Source organism: Peromyscus eremicus, chromosome 3 (assembly GCF_949786415.1).
Source record: "Peromyscus eremicus chromosome 3, PerEre_H2_v1, whole genome shotgun sequence".
Taxonomy (NCBI): Eukaryota; Metazoa; Chordata; class Mammalia; order Rodentia; family Cricetidae; genus Peromyscus; species Peromyscus eremicus.
The window spans coordinates 64,763,079-64,781,286 of record NC_081418.1 but is presented as its reverse complement, the minus strand read 5'-3'; the positions used below and the strand labels follow the sequence as shown (position 1 = coordinate 64,781,286).

Genomic DNA, 18,208 nt, shown 5'->3' with positions numbered 1-18,208 from the left:
CAGGTCAGGCAGTGGTAGCACACACTTTTAATTCCAGAACTCAGGAGACAGAGACAGATGGATCTCTGTGAGTTCAAGGCCACCCTGGGCTACACAAAATTGATCCTGTCTAAAAGAGAAACAGAGCCAGGCAGTGGTGGCACACACCTTTGATCCCAGCACTTGGGATCTCATGCCTTTAATCCTAGCACTAGGGAGGTGGAGACAGGAAGTGATATGGCTGGGTGGAAAGAGGAATATAAGGTGGGAGGAGACAGGAGCTGAGAGCCCTTTCAGTCTGAGGATTCGGTAGAGGTAAGAACTCTTGTGGATGGCTGCTCTGCTTCTCTGATCTTTTTACCCCTTAATATCTGACTCTGGGTTTTTATTAATAAGACCTATTAGGATTCATGCTACATCAAACTTGATATAATGTGTTCTAGTTAACACAGCCCCAAAAGAACAGCTAGTATATTTAAAATATTTTAAGCAGTGCTCCATATTCTATATTTGTCATCAGAAAATTTAGCCACATTAAAAATGTTTTATGTTTACCTTGCATGTATGTACTCACGTGGTTCACTCTATGTGCCTGGTACTTGAGGCTAGACAGAGGACATCAGATCTCCTGGAACTAGAGTTATAGATGGTTGTGAGCCTCCGAGTGGATGCAAAGGACCACACCTGGGTCCTTCTGCAAGAGCATCAAGTGCCATCTCTCCAGCTCCAACTAGCCACATTTTTATATAGAGTGCAAAGTTAAAAATCCTACATAAAAATGTTCCAACAATCAAATCTGGAGGTGGAGGTTGCCTAAGGCTGGAGTTTCTAAGGGTGTACTGGGTGCTCCTCACAAAACTCATGTCTACCTAGAACTCTAGAATGTTTTCACTTTAGAAAGAGAATCTTTGCAGATGCAATGGTGTAAGATAAAGTATCAGAACCCATCTGATGTGTTGGTACATCTCCTTAAAGTCTTAGCAGTTGGGAAGCAGAGGCAGGTGGATATCTTGTTTCCAGGCCAGCTGGAGATGGCTCCAAGGTTAAGGGCACTGGCTGCTATTGTAGAGGACCTGCGTTCAATTCCCAGTACCCACATGGTAGCTCACAACTGTCTATAACTCCAGTTTCAGGGGATCTGACCCCCGTTTCTGACCTCTGTGGGCACTAGGCACACACACGGTGTAATATATACAGACAGACAAAACGTTCATACACGTAAGTAAAAAAAGTAACAGAGCCCAACTGATTGCTGTGTTTATAAAAGAACTATGTGAAGAAACTTACACAAGAGGAAAAAATGGCCATGAGAAGTCCAAGGTAGAAGACTGTGCAATGCAGTTATAGGCTAACAAGTACATGCCAGGGACTACTGGCAACCAGCAGCAGAGAGGAGAGGGTATGGTGGTTTTGCCCAATCCTCCAAAAGTCAGATTTGGAACACCTGGGCTCCTAAACAGTGACAATACATTTGTTTTCAGCCATTAAGTATGTGGTAGTTTGTAGCAGTCTAGAAAGCTAACACATGGGAAACAGAGGGAGTGATTACTAGTACATACAGAGTTTCTTTTGGAGGGGTGATGAAAACATTTCAAAACTCTGAGGATTGCACACACTGAATATAGTAGAAGCCACTAAAATGGTACAGTTTAAATAGATGAATTTTATGCCTATGGATTACATCTCAATAGAGCTGTCTGTACATAAAAACTCAACAGATAAATCTCATATTTTTCAACTTCATTTTTAATTTAAACATTTTAGTCTATTATAATCTCCATATAGAGAAAAATTAAAAATAGAAACACTTTCACAAATTTTAAAAACATTAACGAACACACTTAGAATGAATAAACAGAGAAAATCTATTTTAAGTTAAAAATATTTAATATCAGATAAAAACATTGATGATTGACAGTTTTACATGGCACATTTCATACACAGTCAAAGGGTAAAACACTGGGAAAAATTAATAAGTGGTTTGGTAATTTGTTGTCCACATAAAAGAAATAAACAGTGACATATATTTAACGCCAATTATAAAACTTTTAGAGAAAACTCAGTTATCTCTGACATGTTTTGCTAGGAGAAAGAAAAAACAGTATGTTTTAAAATCCACACAATACTGGGCTACAGTTTTCAATACTTTTCTAGTGATCTAGAATTTCTTAAACAGCTTTTCTTCTGTTGCAGGTTAACCACTCTTATTCTGATTGGCTCTCACAGTAAGGACTGAGGGTACAGAGCACTTTTTACATTGCTGAGTAAAACCATATAAATTAATGATGCGTGCTAAGCTTAATATTTTACATGAAAATATGAAATATTTCATTTATTCCACTGAATATATTTCATGAATAATTGGGTATGGTGTTCAATCTCCAAATCTGTGAAGTTTTGTGAGAAAATATGTATGCCTTGAGCTGCTCTTGCTTACTTTAAAATGGAATAGTTTGGCACTAAATGAGATAAATGAAGACAAGCAAAATACATAATACTAGATACAGTTACCTTCTCTGTAATTATAATCCATACTACCACTTAGTTCTTGACCAAACAAACAACAGACCTAACTACACAGCACTTACACAATATGAAAATAGAGTCTAAAGCTAAAGTCTGGGCTACTTCTCTGATGAGCATGCCCCACTCGGCCAGAATCAGTTATATATTTGAAATTCGTATTTTCAAGAATGCTTATAACTTTTCAAGTTTTCTGGCTGATAGGTTCTTGGTTATATGGCCAGCTAAAATATGGTCTGTGAATTAAGTAAGGAAATCCAGATAAAATAAACTTATTTTATTGGAATCTTACTTATCAAAATATCAGACCAGAACTTCATAACCAAACTACTGGAACAAACCATGGGTGGCCAAATTTCTGTCTCAGATGAGTGGGGAGTCTACTCATCATTCATGTTTCAAGGGTCTCCTCATTTGCTCCACAAGTATCAACAACACAAATTAGACAACTTGTGACTGGGAAAGCACGCACTTTGGAATTGGCAATCCATTTGTCTGTCTCAGTATTATACTCCAGGATGTGTCCTAATCTACCTACACCTTGAAAACCTGCCAGCACATAGATGATAGAGCCAACTGCTGCACATTTCACTGTTACACCCCTCCATGGCATGGGCGACACCATCTTCCATTCATTTGATTTTATATCGTAATATTCCACATTGTCCAGACCACCTTCAAAAGAAAATAGGAGAACTCTATCAATGATTCTTGTATCTCTTTATAGTTTTTTAAATTTTACATTTAATTTCAAAATAAAATTGTAAAACACATAGGATATAAGAGCTTTATAATCATTACCCACATATCCACTACCTAAATACTTATTCTTAAAATAAATTGATAATTTTTCAGAATCATTTTTTTCCTACAAAGTTAAAGGTTAAAAAAACAAAAACATTTCCTACAAATGTTCTATCCTGGAAAAGGAAACAAAAAAGTACCAGCAATTTACTTTGATTATAATTTATTCCAAATGTTCTTCTATCTTTTAGCAATTTATGGAGAGTACCAAAGAAATTATTTCTTTGCTTTACTTAACACGTAGATAAGCTAATAAAATGAAGTACCATCTTTAGATTTAGTTTTATTAGCATTACTTAAGAAAATGAAAAGGCCAAACAAAGAGTAAGGAGACTCTCATGCAGTGTTTAGAATGTTGAAAAGCTAGTAAATATTTTTTTTTTTTTTAAACATTCACATTTTTCAGCTGCTCAGTACTCCTTAGGCAGATGTGAAAGCATCCCTGTGGGCATATAGAAAGGCACAAGCCTGTCTGAGGTAGTCACAATGACAGCTTGACATTTCATAACATATGCTAATGTTAAGACATAGTGAGTGCTCTGTATTGCAAATGATTCAATTTCACGAAACGCTCCCATAATTTAAGAAATTATTAGTAAACCCAGGGGAGTTGAAGTGTAAGTTAACATCACATACCTAAACCATTCTGGCCACCGACAGCAAATATCTTGTCCTTTACAAACACCAGTCCATGATTCTTCCTGGGCTCAATCATTGAACACAGCTCAGTCCATCTGCGGGGAAAAAAGTTTTTAGTGTGCTTATTTACAAGAAATACAGCGATTCCAATGGGGCAGGCCTGTTATCCTAAACATGCTCATTGACTACCATATTTCATACATATATACTCCTAAGATGTCTCGAAGGCTAGAAAACACTCATGTGGTTTTGGATAATGTTTTTATAGGTGAGGTAAACTGGGGACTTTAAGCAGAAGGAAACAATTTATGTGTCTTTTGAAGAAATCCATTTCCCAATTTCCAATAATTTTTGAAATGGCAACAAGAGCAAAGAGGAAGAATATAAAGCTTCAATTATCTCCCTTTTTTTCTTTTTGAGACAGGGCCTCTCTCTGTAGCCAGACAACGAGAACCCGTACATAGGTAATGCTGGCTGTGAGTTTGTGATGCTCCTCCTGCCTCTGCCTCTCAGAGGCCAGGATTATAGGCCTGAGCCACCATGCTCAGCTACATGTGCTTCTAAATTAGTATTTCTGCTTAAGTAAAACAAAACCGCATAATAAACCTCATACAATGAATTAATTAGTATTTTGAGGGGTTTGAGATAGAGTTTTGCTATCTAGCCCTGGGTGACCTGAAACTTGCTCATGTAGCCCAGGCTGGACTTAAACTCTCAGTAATCTTCCTGCTCCAGTTGCCCCCAAAATTCAAATTATAGGCTTGTGTGTTTATTATTTACATGTCATTGTTGTTGTTATTTTACTATTTTATTTTAGAGACAAAGGCTCACTGTGCAGCTCAGGCTTGCCTCAAACTGAGATCTACCTACTTCATGCTCCCAGATTGCTGGATTATAGGTGTGTGTCACCACCATGCTGTCACATATAAATGTACAGTGAGAACTTTAGGTAGTCTGGTACACACACATACACACACAGACACACAGACACACAGACACACACACACACACACACACAGAGAGAGAGAGAGAGAGAGAGAGAGACAGAGAGAGAGAGACAGAGACAGAGACAGAGACAGAGAGACAGAGAGAGAGCGCAAGCGCACGCGCATGAGCGCCATTTGCCAGTCTGAGTAACTTAGTACCACATAACCACTACTCAGTGAAACTAAAAACACCAATGCAGACACTGTGTTGAAGTATACTAACATGGTAGCATTATTATACACATAACTAACACAGACCACGGAGGTGGCTACTTCTGATAGTTGTTTCTTCTGTGTACACTTGCATAGCTAACACTCGTGACTCTGAGGGTGCTAATGGTACATAGGCTTGTGGTCTTTTAACGGCTAACACCATAAGACTTCAAACAACAGAAAACTTGGCATAAATACTTTTTAAGATGGTTATTTTAAACTTTTAAAAAACTGAATTAATTTTATGACATATTCAAGGTCTATCATCAACTAAAATATTAACAATTTTTCTGTTGTCTTGCATTTATGTTTTTTGTTTTGCTTAAAAATGGTTTCTCAGCCGGGCGGTGGTGGCGCACGCCTTTAATCCCAGCACTCGGGAGGCAGAGCCAGGCGGATCTCTGTGAGTTCGAGGCCAGCCTGGGCTACCAAGTGAGTTCTAGGAAAGGCACAAAGCTACACAGAGAAACCCTGTCTCGAAAAACCAAAAAAAAAAAAAAAAAAAAAATGGTTTCTCAGCCATAAACCACTACGGAGGCCATAATGGCCCTGTTTTTCAAGAAACACACACACACACACACACACACACACACACACACACACACACACGTGTGTGTGTGTGCTTATCCAGGTGAAATGACAAGCTTGCAGCTTGGAAACAGAAACAGTAAGCACAGGTCCTTCACTGCCACTCCACATTGTAAGCTGCCACTGTGTATTATGAAAAGTATTTGGGCTGGAAAATTCAGATAGTGTACATGTAAAGTGTGCATTCTACTTTTCAGAGAGTGTAGAAGGTAGTGCAGATAGTGTACATGTAAAGTGTAGTGTACATGTAAAGTGTGCATTCTACTTTTCAGATAGTGTAGAAGGTAGTGCAGATAGTGTACATGTAAGTGTAGCGTACATGTAAAGTGTAGCGTACATGTAAAGTTTAGCATACATGTAAAGTGTAGTGTACATGTAAAGTGTGCACTTTACTTTTCAGTTTCCAACCTGGAGCTTCAGTGTTTAGTTTTTCTTTTTAGGTTTATTATTTTATTATATCTGTGTGTTTTGCCTGCATGTATGTCTGTACACCACATTTGTGCCTAGTGCCCAAGGTCAGAAGAGGGTACTGGATCCCTTGGATCTTGAGATACAGATGGCTGTGAGCCACCATGGGGGAGAGGGGAGGCTGGGGACTGAACCCGGATCCTCTGGAAGAGCACTTGGGTGTTCTTAAACACTGAGCCATCTTTGTTCACTAAACAAACCCAGATAATATTTTATTTATGAAAATTAAAGAATACTGAACAGAATGTTGAGAATACAAATTTAAAACACAAGTCCAATATAACAAAAGAGATGCTAAATCTTCCAAGTTTTTACATATTCTCAAAACTGAATATTCAATTAGTTTAAAAAAATACTGAGATTACAGATTTCCTTTTCTTTGTATTTATTTTTAAAACTTGTGTCTGGGTAGGGCCTGTGTGCATATAAATGCAGAGGCCAGAGCTGTCTTCCTTTATAACTCTTTGCCTTATCTGTCTTGAAAGAGGGTCTCTCACTGGTCAGTCAGTCAATCAGCTCTTGGGATCAACCTATGTGGTAGTTTGAAAGAAAATGGTTCCCTAAAGGGAGTAGCACTATTAGGAGGTGTGGCTTTGTGGAGTAGATGTGGTCTTGTTGGAGGAAGTGTGTCACTGTAGAGGTGGACTTTGAGGTCTCATATGTGTCCAAGATACCGTCCAGTGTCTCAGACCACTTCCTGTTACCTGTAAGATGTAGGACTCTCAACTACTTCTTCAGCACCACATCTGCCTGCATGCCTTCATGCTCCCCTTCATGATCATAATGGACTGAACCTCTGAACTGTAAGCGAGTCACCCCAATTAAATGTTTCCTTTATCAGAGTTGCTGTGGTCATGGTGTCTCTTCACAGCAATAGAAACCCTAACGAAGACAACCTGTCTCTGTAACCTCTACACTGTTGGGTTACAGGTACAGGAAGCCACACCTGGCTTTTTACCTGGATGCTGGGCCATCACCCCAGTCCCACAAATTCTTTCATTAATTGTTTCCTTCCTGCTGTAAATAAGAGTATAGTGGCTTAGCACTGATCTTGCTTGAATAAAGACCTGAATAAAGATTTAGAAGTCTAGAATATATACAATTATAGGTTGTGTTTTGTGGTGGCTTGAATGAAAATGGTCCCCATAGGCCCATAGAGACTATTAGGCACTATTAGGAGGTATGGCCTTGTTGGAGGAAATAGGTCACTGGCTTTGAGGTCTCAGATGCTCAAACCAAGCCCAGTGTCATTCTCTCTTTCTGCTGCCTGTTGATCCAAACGTAGAATTCTCAGCTACCTTTCCAGCATCATGTCCACCTGCACGCCGCTATGCTTCCTGTCATGATAATGGTCTAAACCTCTAAACTGTAAGCCAGCCCCAATTAAATGTTTCTTTATAAGAGTTGACATGCTCATGGTATCTCTTCACAGCAATAGAAACACTAACTAAGACACATTTTATAATTTTTTTTTTTCTTTTTCAGAGCTGAGAACCAAACCCAGGGCCTTGCGCTTCCTAGGCAAGTGTTCTACCACTGAGCTAAATCCCCAACCAAATGTCGTGTTTTGGAATTGAAAGCAATAGCACAAAAAGACCAGTTTCCCAATTAGAGTGCTATAACATATTTTGAGCACTGAACTTATAGGAGGTAAGGTAGTAGCCTGTAAAGGGGGGAGGACACCCCCTTGACTGTGGTTAGGACAAAGTGGAGTGGAGAGTCAGCTCAAGTGGTGGATGAGAGGACAAGGACACAGGACCCCAGCATGGCCTGGAACAAGTACAGGCTTGAAAAGCATCAGACTGCAATTCATTTGAGCCCAAGAGATTTCTTTAGTAAAAAATAAATTTCAAGACAAGTGGCTTTGGTGCTAGTTCTTGGTGAAGAGTTGAACAAAAAAATGAGAATAAAAAACTGCAACTGCCCTTTTATTTGGGAAAGTGGTATCATGTTTCTTTAAATCATTTAAAAATAAAAAGCACAAAAAGATCAATTACATTTTATAATGAAAAATTTCCCTCCTTTCCCGCCCCCCCCCCCAGACAAGGACTCTTGTTATACCCCAGTCTGGCTTCAAACTCATGGCCATTCTCCTGCCTCAGTCTTCTTAGTGCTAGATGTATAGGTATGCACTACCACACCCAGCTCAGCATTTTGCCTTTCAAAAAAGTTATTTGCTTCCTATATGATTTAATGTTAGTTTTATTAAGAAATACTAATTCAGATGTACTTTGAGAGCTATGAACCTCAAGTCACACCTAGGAGAATGCTTAATGCCAGGAACCAATTTGTAATATTGCTACTTAAGGACAAAATTATTTAATTCTAAGTTTTCTCTCCTTCTCCTCTACCTGTATGAGTCTGATGGACCAATCAGGTGTATCACATTCATATTTACTGAACAAGCAAGTCCAGAAAGAGAGGGGCTCCCATGTACAACAAAGTCAAGTTATTTCCTAAGGTCTCAGGCTATTCAAGTGTATGTATATTCTTTTTTTTTTTTTTTTGGTTTTTCAAGAAAGGGTTTCTTTGTGAAGCTTTGGAACCTGTCCTTGAGCTCACTCTATAGTCCAGGTTGGTGTCGAACTCACAGAGATCTGCCTGCCTCTGCCTCCCGAGTGCTGGGATTAAAGGCATTGCCACCATGCCCAGCTTCAAGTGTATATATATTCTTAAAACGAGAATTAAATTTCTGTTGGGTTCCTTCTACCTTTTGGCATCTTCATCCAGTGAGCTTATGGAATACAGTAACACTGACAGACTCATTTAAAATCGATACATACGTTTCTGTGGCAGGATCATAGACTTCACAGGAACTAAGCACTCTCCCAGAAACATTGTTTCCCAGGCTTCCACCACAGACATAGATGAGGCCATTGGCCTCCACCATCCCATGGCTGCAGCGCTGAGTCAGCATGCTGGGCTTCGTGTGCCAACTTTCAGTTCTTGTATCATAGCACTCAAATAAATATAGAGCTGAGTTTCCTGTAAAAGAAAAGGACTCAGAGTAAGAGGCTGAGGACTGTGAATGTGAGGCCAGCCTGGGGGACATAGTGGGACCCTGTTTCAACACCGTCCCTGGAAAAGAAAGGGTCCTACCACCATCTAGTCATACTTGGCTTGGTGTGGGGGGCCTGCAGTGAAATAACCATAGAGCTAAATGAAGAAAGGGAAGAACTTAGGTTTGTAGAGATCATTTTTCTACTTGCTACAATAATTTAAGAAGACTTCGTGATATTGTATAGACCTTGGAAAACATTAAAACAAAAGGATCTGTTGGACAGATTTATTAATTAAATTTTAGGAAAAGAAATTGATTTCAAAAGAACAAAAGAACCATTATATAAAAAGAACCATTATATAGTCTTCAAAGCCAGTTGTGCATGATTAGAATTATTAAGTTTCAAATGTAAAGTTTTTTAATTAATTTATTTTTATTTTTGTTCATTGGTGTTTTGCCTTAATGTATATCTGTGTGAGGGTGTTAGATCCCCTGAAATTAGAGTTATAGACAGGTGTGAGCAGCCATGTGGGTGCTGGGAATTGAACCCAGGTCCTCTGGAAGAGTAGCTAGTGCTCTTAACTGCTGAGCCATCTCTCCAGCCTTCAAATGTAAAGGTTTAAAACATAGCTACACTTCTTAAAATATGAAGATCTGGAAAACTAAGGTAAATCTAAACCTTAAAATATAAAAATTACTACATGACAATATTCTAAGACTTACTTAGTATTCTATAATTGCTACTGCCCTATTAACAAAACTATGTGCAGATGAGTACTGAAGTCATCCTGGTCCCTACTTGAGTACAGCATCAAGGTATCAAGGTGTATTTCTGTCTCCTACACTAATTATGCATTTTAAGAGCAAAACACATATTCACTGTTTTACAACCTTTACAAACTATAGGAGCTCAGTAAGAATTTTATAAATAATCCCATTAAAGAATAAGTGCCTTTTGTCCTTTCTAATAAAAATAAAAAGGACCTTGGAATTTTATTTCTTTTCTTTTTGAGACAGGGTCCCACTATGTAACCTTGGATGTCCTGGACCTTGATATGCAGGCCAGGCTGTTTCGAGTTTACAGAAATATGCCTGCCTCTGCCTCAGTGCTATGATTAAAGGTGTGAAGGAGGTAAAAACTTAGAGCAAAAAGACAAAAAACAAAAAAATTTATAACAGATAAGATGCTAACCCAAAGTAAAATATTTTCTGAGCTAATACAAAGGTCATCAAAGAAAAATAAAGAGCCTTTTAAAATGTACGCCTTAGGGGCTGGAGAGATGGCTCAGTGGTTAAGAGCTCTGACTGCTTTTTCGGAGGTCCTGAGTTCAGTTCCTAGCAACCACATGGTGGCTTACAACCATCCATAACAAGATCTGGTGCCCTCTTGTGGTTTGCAGGGACACATGCAGGCAGAATAATGTATACATAAATATGTTTAAAAAAAAGTATGCCTTATGTTTACTTGTCTTTACTTAGAAGTCCACTATGTAAGTAATTACTGGAAAAGAGAAAAGCATAAGAAATCTATTATATTCTAGTCTATTAATCGATAAAATCTATTAATCCTAGGCTATACCTAGAATATTTCACTTAGAAAAAATACTGACCCTAAAAAAACGATCAATTAGACAGGTATTTATACTTATACCCATACTTTACTCTGATCCATAAACACAAACATTTACAGCAGGTCTTGGGGATGTAACTTAGTTGGTAGAGAACTGTCCTACTAAGCACAAAGTCCTAGGTTTGATACTCTGCACTGCATACCAGTGGTTGTGGTGGTATTGTGTTCCCCAAAATATTGTGCACACTAATAAACTTATCTGGGGTCAGAGACAGAACAGCCACTAGATACAAAAGCTAAAAATGGTGGCACTCACACCTTTAATCCTAGCACCAGAGGTAGAAATCCCTCTGGATCTCTGTGAGTTCAAGGCCACATTGGAAATGGCCAGGCATGGTGACACATGCCTTTAATCCCAAGAAGTGAGCCTTTAATCCCAGAGAGTGGTGGTAGAAAGCAGAAAAGATATATAAGGCGTGAAGACCAGAAACAAGCAGCATTTGGCTGGTTAAGCTTTAAGGCTTCTAGCAGCACAGTTCAGCTGAGAGCCATTCGGATATGAGGACACAGAGGCTTCCAGTCTGAGAAAACAAGATCAGCTGAGAAGTTGGCCAGGTGAGGTTAGCTGTGGCTTGTTCTGTCTCTCTGACCATCCAGCATTTCATCCCAATAACTGGCCCCGGGTTTGATTTTATTAATAAGACTCTCTAAGATTCATGCTACATGTGGTCATGGTGGCACAAGCTTGTCATCACAGCATTTGGGAGGTGGAGTTGGAAGATCAGAAGTTCAAGATCATCCTCAGCTATATAGTAAGTGGGAAGGTAGCCTGGGTACATGAGACCCAATCTCCAAACCAACCAACCAACCAACCAACCAACCAACCAACCAGCTCCTTACATTTTTTTTTTTAAAGCAAATGAAAACAATTATTCTTGAGCTGAGGGTATAGTGGTTCATGTATGTGATCCCAGCACTCAGACAGCTGAGGCAGGCAGATGATGAGTTCAAGACCACCTGTGGCTATGAAGACTCTAACTCAAAAAGTAGAAAGGAGAAAAAAAGAGCATTCATTCTTATGATACAAAGGAAACAAAGATAATACAGATTACAAGTAACATATTCTTACTGGATCATTGATTAAGTCAAACTCTCAAAGCTTCAAAAGAAATAACATTACCCATCCCCAAATAACTAATCTACAAGTACAATTAAAATACTGTCAATTAGCATTTCATCATAATTAAAAGAGGGCAATTCATCTGGAAAGATGGGATTATAATGTTTTGTTAGTATGTGTGTCTGTGAATATGCATGCAGGTGCTTACAGAGACCAAAAGTATTGGATGCCCTTCAGAGCTGGAGTTACATGTGGTTGTAAGCCCAACTGATGTGGCTACCGGGCATTGAACTCATGTCCTCTGGAACAGCAGTATGTGCCTTTAATTATTGCACCATCTCTCAAGCCCCAGAATGCTGGCACTCCTGTCAATAATTTGAAGGATTAAGGTAAGCATACAAGGAAATAGACTCTAAAATGTTAATAGACATGTATTTAAATTACCAAAGTATCTGGACAAATCTTCCTAATTTTTGAAAAATACAAATGCCAAGATACTTGGATTAAAATACTTCCGTTAAACAAAAATATCAACAGGGTCTTACCTACTTCTGAACCTCCGGATGTATAAATTTTGCCTTCTGCAGCACAGGCAGCAAGGCTGTCTCGAGGTGTTGGAGGGCCCAGTTTGGAATACCAGCTATCCTTCACGACATTGTAGCAATCCATTCGCTTTATGGGGAAAAGCTGAGAACCACCCAAAATGTATACAACATTGTCCCAAAACACACAAGCTGCATCTCTTCGTTTTTCAAAGGGGCAGCGAATGTCTGTCCAGCTGTAATCCTGAAACAAGACAGGACAGGAAGCTTTCAGAAACAGAAACTGGAAACGACAAAGCACAGATAAAGATAACACAAAGAGCATGGGTGAGTTTACTTACTAGACTGCACATATACAATATCTGCCTTGAGACTATCACCCAGCTTAAACTGAGTGATTTCTTTAAAATGTTGATTAGCTGAGGCAGAGGGCAAGAGGAACGGACATAACTGGATGTTCCATGGGTTTGAAATAAACATATCTGGATAGATCACTACTACCCTGTCTCCTAGTCCCTTTCACTGAAGTTTGAAGATTATAACGCTAAAATATGAAAAAAATCATTATTTTTAAAAAATACTTATTTTTACTCTTTTTAATTATGTATATGTGTTTGTGTCTATACGTAGGTATGTGCATACTGAGTGCAGACTCTTTAGACAATTATTATGTGCTTCATGTAGCTGTTCTCTGCATGATTACAAGTACCAATCAGTTCCTTAAAGTCTGAGCACAGTGCCAATCTGCTTCCCATGTGCCTTTCTTCTTTTCTCTCTCCCCTCTCTCTCTTCTCTCCCTCCCTCCCTCTCTCTCCCTCTCTCTCCCTCCCTCTCCCTCTCCTCTCCTCTCCTCTCCTCTCCTCTCCTCCCCTCTCCTCCCCTCCCCTCCCCTCCCCTCCCCTCCCCTCCCCTCCCCTCCCCTTCTCTCTCTCTCTCTCTCTCTCTCTCTCTCTCTCTCTCTCTCTCTCTCTCTCTCTCTCTCTGAGACAGGGCTTCTCTGTACAGCCATGACTGTCCTGGAATTTGATCTGTAACCAGGCTGGCCTTGAACTCAAAGAGATCCAGAAGTCTCTGCCTCCTGCATGCTGGTATTAAAGATGTGCATGACCACTACCAGGTGAAAGATGCCTTTTTTGTTTTTGTTTTTCGTATGTGCTTTTTCTTTTAGTTTATTATTATTACTCTGGCTATAACAGAAGAATAATCAGCTTGAAATTTATTTAATTATTATATATAAAACAAACTTACCCACCAACAAGTAGATTTCAGATATGAGCAATAATTGTTGTATGAAAATTTACCTTACACTCAAGTTTCATGATTTCAAGAAACAACAGTGATGCAACTGATAACATAAGGAGAGACAGAAGACCGAAAGCGGGAGAAGCTAACACGTCACTTAGTATGAAGAGTACAGTATCCACTTCGGCAGACCCAGCAGAAGGGTAAACATGCATTGTAAGTTTCTATTCACATCAAAACTACTTTTTTCCCCAAGACAAGGTTTCTCTGTAGCTTTGCGCCTTTCCTAGAATTCACTCTGTAGACCAGGCTGACCTCGAACTCAGAATTCCACCTGTCTCTGCCTCCCAAGTGCTGGGATTAAAGGCGTGAGTTAAAGGCGTGTGCCATCACCACCTGGCCAAAACTATGTTTTTAAAGTGAAAGGAGATTGAAGGTGGTATCCTGAATAAAATTTTGGTATCATTTTTGACTCTAGATTCTCAATTTCACTGTAATAAAGTCTTACTGGAAGATGGCAACATGTTCCAGTGTGTACTGTCCACATCTGCTTTCATTCAACTGGCGGCTGCAACAGAAACTATATGGCCCACAATACCTGAAGTATCTACTGTTTGTCCCTTTAGCAGGTCTTCTCCTGATCCAGGTAACTATCTCTAGTCAGTATTCACCCTTTCCCACCTAGTGCTAACTTACAGGATGGTTTATTTTTCCTTTTTAGCATATATCAAATGTAGAAAACAATGGGTTTCATTGTGCTATCTTCACACATGCTTATCATGTTCTTGATTATATTTATGTCTTCATTACTCTGTCTTCTTTTCCCACATCCTTTGGGTCCTTCTTTTCTTCTAATTTTATATCATTAAAAAAAGAAAAGTCTACATATGAGAAAGCACACAATACTTATCCAAGCCTGGTTTATTGTTTCTGTTTTGTGGCATCCAAGGATGCTTCTACCCACCTACCATGTATGTGCATGGGGAATGTCCCCAAAGGTATATATAGCATATGGCACTTTGTTTCTGCTGCTTTCCAAAATAGCTGAAAATGATCAGGACCAGGCACAAATCCATTCAATTCCCAATGTCACTGAGCAAAGCACTGTGTGTGAATGTTACCGCTGAGGTCTCTATAAGAATATCAAACTGATATTTATATCTTATTAGCATCTGTTGTGCCAGATGTTCATTAGATTAGAACATACCCTAAGAATAGAAGGCTGATCTCCTAGGAAAGAAAGTGCATTTGCAGGTACTTTTAACTCTTAGTGATAAACATTGTTTTTTAAATAAGGAAAACAGAGCATTAATTACTCAGGTTTTTAATCCTTAAATTAGGATCTTTTTCTCCTTGGGTTACTTGGTGGCATATCTATTGGTAGGCAAACACAACTACAAGATAAACATAACATCATTTTGAATCTTTAGTCTTATCCAATGGACACAGAAAGCCTAGGGATAAATACTTTTACTTATTCATTAGAGAAAACTGTATACTGCAGAAGAAAAGTAATTACCATACATTCTATAGGGAGTAGTTCTTTAAAGGTAATCTAAATTATTCTCATATATTGTACAAATCCACTGAGCAGAAAAATACAACTTAATAAACTACATTAACTCAATCTCAGGTTTCACCATGACTCCACACAATTTACTGAAAGCTGTGTGGGAAATTCTCTGTAATTTACCTTTCTTTACCTTACTTTATCTTTCTATGATCTTCAATTAAATTTAGTCTGAAAAGACTGGCCAACTTACTCTTTTAAATTATCTCCAACACCTGGTGTTCTTCAAATTAAAATTAACTGCCCAGGGACTAGTGAGATTGGCCTAGTGGTTAAGAGCACATACTTCTCTTGCAAAGGACCCAAGTTAGTTTCCCAGCACCAATGTTGGGTGGATCACAGCTGCTTATAACTTCAGCTCCAGGGGATCTGTGATGACTATTCTTGGTTGTCAACTTGACCACATTTGGAATTAACTGAAACCCAAGTGGCTAGATATACCTGTGAGAAGCTTTCCTTTTTGTTTAAGACAGGGTTCTCTGTGCAACAGTCCTGGCACTCACCAGGCTGGCCTCGAACTCACTGAGATCTGCCTGGCTCTGCCTCCCAAATGCTGGGATTAAAGGCACGTGCCACCACCATCCAGCTGAGGAATTTTTCTTAAATAATTTGAAGTGGAAAGACCCACTTTTAATCCAAGTCTTTTGAGGTTGGAAGATCCACCTTTTATCTAGGCCACACCTTCTGCTGGCAGACTATATACCAGGCATGGACCAAGGAAACTTGCTCTCTTTGTCTGCTTGCTCTTGCTGGCTCCTTTGTTCCTTCACTGGTAGTAGAGCCCACTTCTTCAGGATTCTGGCATATACTGAAGACTAGCTGAGACATCCAGCCTCACGGACTGAACAAGTACTGGATTCTGTTGGACTCGCTGGACCACAGCATGAAAGCCATTCTAGTAGATTCCCCCCCCCCACACACACACACTCGTTCTCAGTTCTGTGCCTCTAGAGCAGTGGTTTTCAACCTGTGGGGCGCGACTTCTTTGGGAGCTGAACAACCCTTTCACAGGGGTCTCCTAAGACCACCAGAAAACACAGACATTTACATTACAATTCACAACAGTAGCAAAATTACAGTTATGAAGGAGCAACAAAAATAATTTGAGTTGGGGGGTCACCACAACATGAGGAACTGTATATTAAAGGGTTGCAGCATTAGGAAGGTTGAGAACCACTGCTCTAGAAAACCCTGACTAACACAGATTTTGGTACCAGAAGTGGGGTAACCCTAATACAGTATCTGACACCCTCTTTTGACCTCTGTGGGGACTCATGTGAACCCTTATGCCCACCCACCCACATGCTCATACTCCTAATTAAAACTAAATCTTAACATGTGTCTCAGGGTCTTCCTACATTCCAAATTTAAGAATGAAAATAACTTCAGAGGTAGCAAGATAATTCAGAGGGTAAAGATGCCTGTCAAAGTTGAATTCAATTCAATTGAACCTGAGTTCAATCCTGGAGACCTATAATTTATGCTGTTTCTTAAAAAACCTCAAGTTTTCTTAGTTTTTGAACCAAGACCTTGCTATGTTGTAGAGTTACATCTCAAACTCTTGGTCTCAAGTAGGACTACAGGCACATAATACCTTGTCTGGCTCTTGTTCTCTTTAACATACTTAATGATAGTTAATTTTAAACTCAATTATTACTGCATATGTCAGACACTATGTTTAATAACCATTAGCTATATACAATACTGTAATGGTTACCATCTTTTAGGAGGGTAGCCAAAATGTCCTTTGTAAACATTTCTACTAAGAATGCAAAATCCGCCGGGCGGTGGTGGCGCACGCCTTTAATCCCAGCACTCGGGAGGCAGAGCCAGGCGGATCTCTGTGAGTTCGAGGCCAGCCTGGACTACCAAGTGAGTCCCAGGAAAGGCGCAAAGCTACACAGAGAAACCCTGTCTCAAAAAAACAAAAAACAAAAAACAAAAAACAAAACAAAAAAAAAAAAAGAATGCAAAATCCTCATTTCAGCTACCATTTAGTGCCTTACAGTTCAGCTTATTTAAAAAGGCCTGATTGAAGCCTGTGCTGGTGGAGGTGGTGCATGCCTTTAATGCAGGGAAAGGGGCCAGCTAAAGAAGCCCACCCTGACCCTGGAGCCCAAAACCAGTGAAAGAAACACAGCCAGATCTGGGACCCGAGCCAGAGAAAGAAACACTCTATCCCTGAACCCAGAACCAAAGAAACATTTCCTGACTCTGAAACCACTGCCAAAGAAACACTCTGTCCCTAGAATCAGAGCCAGTGAAAGAAATATGCCCTGGCCTTAGAATTAGAGCCAAAAAGCTAAGAAAGGCCAGTGAAAGAAACACAATTTGGCTCTGAAATCAGGGCCATCTCTGCTCCTAACCCACGAAACTAACCAATCTCTGAGCAGAAAAAAATAACCAATCCCTGGACAGAAAATCTTCCCCTGGAAAATCTCCATCCCTAAGAAATCCTATATAAACCACCTTCCTGTTCAATTGTCAGCTGTTCTTTCCCACCCGGTAGAGGCAGCCACTCTCCTGGACTTCTCCTTGTGGTGATATTGTGTTCCCCAAATTTTGTGCACCCTAATAAAATTATCTGGGGTCAGAGAACAGAACAGCTACTAGAGACAGAGGCCAGAAAATGGTGGCACACACACCTTTAATCCTAGCATTCTGAGTTCAAAGCCACACTGGAAACAGCCAGGCGTGGCGACTCACACCTTTAATCCCTGGAAGTGATGGCAGAAAGCAGAAAGGTATATAAGGCGTGAAAACCAGGAACTAGAGCTGGTTAAGCTTTCAGGCTTTCGAGAAGCAGTTCAGCTGAGATCCATTTGGATAAGGACTCAGAGGCTTCCAGTCTGAGAAAACAGGATCAGCTGAGGAACTGGAAAGGTGAGGTAGCTGTGGCTTGTTCTGCTTCTCTGATCTTCCAGCATTCACCCCAATAACTGGCCTCAGGTTTGATTTTATTA

The 18,208-nt window shown here is 39.7% G+C and overlaps 1 protein-coding gene across 6 annotated transcripts in view; it reads right to left on the bottom strand.

Moving 5' to 3' along the window:
• Positions 1-1,826: 1,826 nt before the first annotated feature.
• Positions 1,827-18,208, bottom strand: part of Klhl7 (kelch like family member 7) — a 54,319-nt gene continuing 37,937 nt past the window's right edge. For all 6 annotated transcript variants that reach the window (XM_059257805.1, XM_059257811.1, XM_059257806.1 and 3 more), the window contains 4 exons: positions 12,437-12,677; positions 8,984-9,185; positions 3,943-4,040; positions 1,827-3,177 (listed from right to left, as the gene is read on the bottom strand). In XM_059257805.1, coding sequence (XP_059113788.1) covers positions 2,894-3,177; positions 3,943-4,040; positions 8,984-9,185; positions 12,437-12,677 — 825 coding nt within the window. In that variant the 3' untranslated portion in view covers positions 1,827-2,893. The remainder of the gene's footprint in view (positions 3,178-3,942; positions 4,041-8,983; positions 9,186-12,436; positions 12,678-18,208) is intronic.